Source organism: Camellia sinensis, chromosome 6, assembly GCF_055761805.1.
Source record: "Camellia sinensis isolate YWXY chromosome 6, ASM5576180v1, whole genome shotgun sequence".
In the NCBI taxonomy this organism is placed as follows: domain Eukaryota; kingdom Viridiplantae; phylum Streptophyta; class Magnoliopsida; order Ericales; family Theaceae; genus Camellia; species Camellia sinensis.
The window spans coordinates 198,464,164-198,468,110 of NC_138966.1; the positions used below are offsets into that span (position 1 = coordinate 198,464,164).

The window sequence follows — 3,947 nt, forward strand, 5'->3', positions numbered from 1 at the left end:
ATGTCGTTCGACCAACTCAAGTGGTACAGCGACGCCGTTATGCAAAATAACCCACATAGTCATATCGAATTGGACTTCGAGCAACAAACTGGACGCTTCGTGAGGTATTTCATAGCTTTTCGTGTATGCATTGATGGGTTCAACAATTGTAGTCCACTTTTATTTTTGGATGGTACATTTGTGAAAGGAAGATTCAAGGGTACGTTGCTCGCGGTGACCGCTAAAGATGGGAACCAAGGTATGTTATTTTTTATTTTTTAAATGGTTTGTTGTACAGTTTCATGGTTGTGTTATACTAATTTCAAACACCACAACATTATCTTCAAGCTCCTGCTTATTTTTTTTCCCTAAATTTTACATTCCATTACGAACTCATTATTGACTTATACATTACATAAACACATCTTCTACAGGCTTATTCCCTGTCGCTTTTGCTATTGCCGACTCTGAAAACACATGTAACTGGGAGTGGTTTTTGCACCATTTGTCCAAAGTTATAGACTGTTCCAGGAATTTAACTTTTGTGTCTGACCGTAATGCGGGGTTGGTACAATCGATGCGTACCGTCTTCCCAACTGCACACCATGCATTTTGCCTGCTACATCTGCAGATGAATCTTCGAGACCGCATGAAATACGTTAATGCTGATCAAAAAAATGGACTCATGCGGAAGTTGTGTGAATGTGCTTACATCCCTACAGTTAATTCCTTCAACCAAAAAATAGATATTTTGTTACAATGTAGCCCAGTGGTAATTGGCAATTTTCTGAAAGATTTGGAGCCTCAACATTGGTCCAATGCATACTTTAGGTATCATGCTACTAACATATTCATTACTCAATATATTTTCAACCACTAAATCTTTAGGGATCTAATTTTATTTTATTTTACTTTAATTGTTACGCAGGGGACGTAGGTATGGCGAGATATGGTCTAATGCTGCCGAGTCTTTCAGCAGTTGGATTCGAGAAGCTCGTTACCTTTCCATTACTCAGCTGGTCAACGCGGTTAGGGGTAAGATCCTGGAACAAAGGTCAAAGCGTAAAGTGAAATCCATGGGGTGGGTGGATGAGATCTGTCCGAAAATGGAAAAGATTTTAGTTACTGCGTACGAAGATAGTAGGTCATGGCTAGTTAGTTAGTCGGATGACAATTTGTTTGAGGTTCGTTCCCATCCATCAGTTTTAGTCGACATTGGCAACCGTTCATGTTCCTGTTTCCAGTGGCAACTAAATTGGTTTCTGTGTTCGCACGCTGTTGTTACTTTCAGAAATAGTGGCAAGAACATTTACGATGCCATAGAATTGTTTTACCACATTGATGAGTACAAGGTAGCGTATGGGGGTTCCATCCACCTAATTCCAACTGTAGGGAAACCAAATTTCAGTGTAGCAGACTATCTCATTACGCCACATATGTACAAGCGTCTCCCCAGTAGATCGAAGTGGAAAAGAATTCCATCGAAGGGCGGGTTGCGCAACGCATTCGATGTGGACGTTGTGGCAAAATGAGCCATCACAACAGGAAAACATGCAAGGAACCTATGTAGTGTGCAAGATGATATTATTTGGCCAATTTTTTTTCCACAAACCTATTGTTGAAATAATGGCCAATTATTTTCGTTATTTTTGTGACCACGACATGGCGCAGCAACATTTAACTTCATGTTTTTACATTAGTTGACGTTTTTAGCAACATTTTACATGGTTGTTTTTCACAACAGTTTGCTTTGATGCTTATAGATTTCTCGATGTTTTTACATTACTTCATACTCTTCTACATTACTTGATGTTTTACAAACACCACATATTTTTCCCCCTAATTTACTGGAACAGATTGATGAGTAGATGGGATAGGTGGGTTTTTCCCTTCAAAATTTGTTCACATCTTCGTGTACATTGCTGCAATGTTTTTTAAATTTTAGGGAACATAGTGGGTGGGTATGTTTGATGCCTTTATTATTTTTGTATGTTTGGTGGATCATACCAATCGATGTTCATTTTACACAATACACATTGGGTTCGTTGCCCTTGTTAATCATTGCACACTACCCCCCCACGTCATGCTCGCAATCCGTATGATGAATTTCAAAAATCGTTGTTCAATGATTCGAAATTTTGCAAAACAACGATTATTATGATTCCGGTACGCAACCTTCAGTCAGTCAAACTACATGCTGAAAATCAATCACAAATTTAAACATGGATCTCCATTATTTAAATGCACATCAAACCAAACAACCATTTAAATTGATGTCCAATAAAATAATCCACTGACTTAAACATCAGTCGGAAGTACGAATTCCACAAAACCACATTCGCAAAACTGTGAAGATTAATTAATCCTCCAAAAAAAAAAACCTACACCAACTGAAACCATCATCAAACACAGTTCCGGCCCCAAATAAAAAAAAAACAAACAAACAAACACAATTAACACATCGGAAACCATTAACAAATCTATTTCGAATGCCTAGCAAACCACTGTGATTACAAACAAAAATACTGAAAATGAACGCTGTGGTAGCAGATGAAAACTTCAAACTTGTCCCAACGCACGGACTCCTCTGACTAGGTCATTCAAAAACATCTTCACCATTGACACACGTAGTTCGTCAGGTGTTTGCCCATCCATTGTTTTCCCAATGTCGCCACCCTCCATTTCACTGTCGGATGATGTAACACACAAACATTGCGCAATCTGTCCTGGTAGAGGCAAAAAAATCAACGATTTTAGACAGCATAATGTTTGGGGGACAAAATTCAGTTGTTATGAACACAAAAAATAGTAACCCAACAACCTCAACACATAATTTACACTGTTACGTAACATTTGACACACACCCACGAACATATGCTAATTAAATAGAACACATGCACACTCCACACTTATTTCCAACAACACATTACAGGCAAAACAAATTAGTGCATTAGACACAAATTTACGTGTTCCGTGCAAACATCGAAACATATACATAGCCAAAAAAAATTATATACCACCACCCAAACACAATCACATATTGCGCACAAAAAACATAGTATGATAAGAGTAACAACTTACGTGTCCGGCTTCTGCTATGGATAGTCAAGGACTGGGACAAGTGAGCCATCGAAATCCGGCGTTTTACCGCTGCCCGGGGCCAATCGCGGCTTAATGACTCTGTTGTAATGGTCTTCTACCTACTATTTCTGCAAAATAAATGTCAGCCATGGTATTACACGACAATGCAAACACACTTTAATCACTGAACATTTTTGCTGCCAACATTGACGTAACAACAGCTGTATAAAAATAGTTTAAAACACTACGGCTTACCACTTTCAACGCTTCATTGTAATTCTCATCCCGTGTCCCTCGTCTAGGTTTCAACGAATTGTAATGCTTCCACGTTCCGGCCCCCCAATCGTTGACCATCAAAGTCCAATGTTTCGCGTAATATACTAGATAATGTGTGTATCTATGCCCTCGTGAAGCTTTTGTTTGCACGTTCAGAAACTTAGTCCGGGACACTGCACTTGGATTTCACGTCATGTCCTTTTCAAAAAACAAATAAAAAAACCCGTAAACAAATTAAATCATTCACCTCGTGCGACATTTTATTTAACGCTAACTGACTGTATGTGTTATTTGTTTCAACGTTCGATGCATGTACAACGTACCGCACAAACACTGCTAAACACATACGACAGGTCTACACCTTCATTTGAACGTACACCATTTTTTTGCAATTCCATGAGCATGGCTGCGTATGTGTCAATGACCTATAAAACTACCAAAGACATCAAACACACGTTGTACATAACCATCGTCATCATGTGTAAAACAACAAAACAAACACGTTACACGCATTGGAACAAGTGACATATCTCGACTTACGTTCCCTTGAATCGACCCCCGTTGTACTAGGTCACGCACATCTGAAAACCGAACTTGTATACCGTTATCTC

At 38.9% G+C, this 3,947-nt stretch overlaps 1 protein-coding gene across 1 annotated transcript; it reads left to right on the plus strand.

Annotated features, from left to right (window-relative positions):
• Positions 1 to 1,511, plus strand: LOC145793984 (uncharacterized). The gene is made up of 4 exons (XM_082876901.1): positions 1 to 238; positions 414 to 543; positions 908 to 1,133; positions 1,224 to 1,511. Exons 1-4 carry the CDS (start codon positions 1 to 3, stop codon positions 1,509 to 1,511), a joined length of 882 nt encoding a protein of 293 aa, XP_082733027.1.
• Positions 1,512 to 3,947: the final 2,436 nt, after the last annotated feature.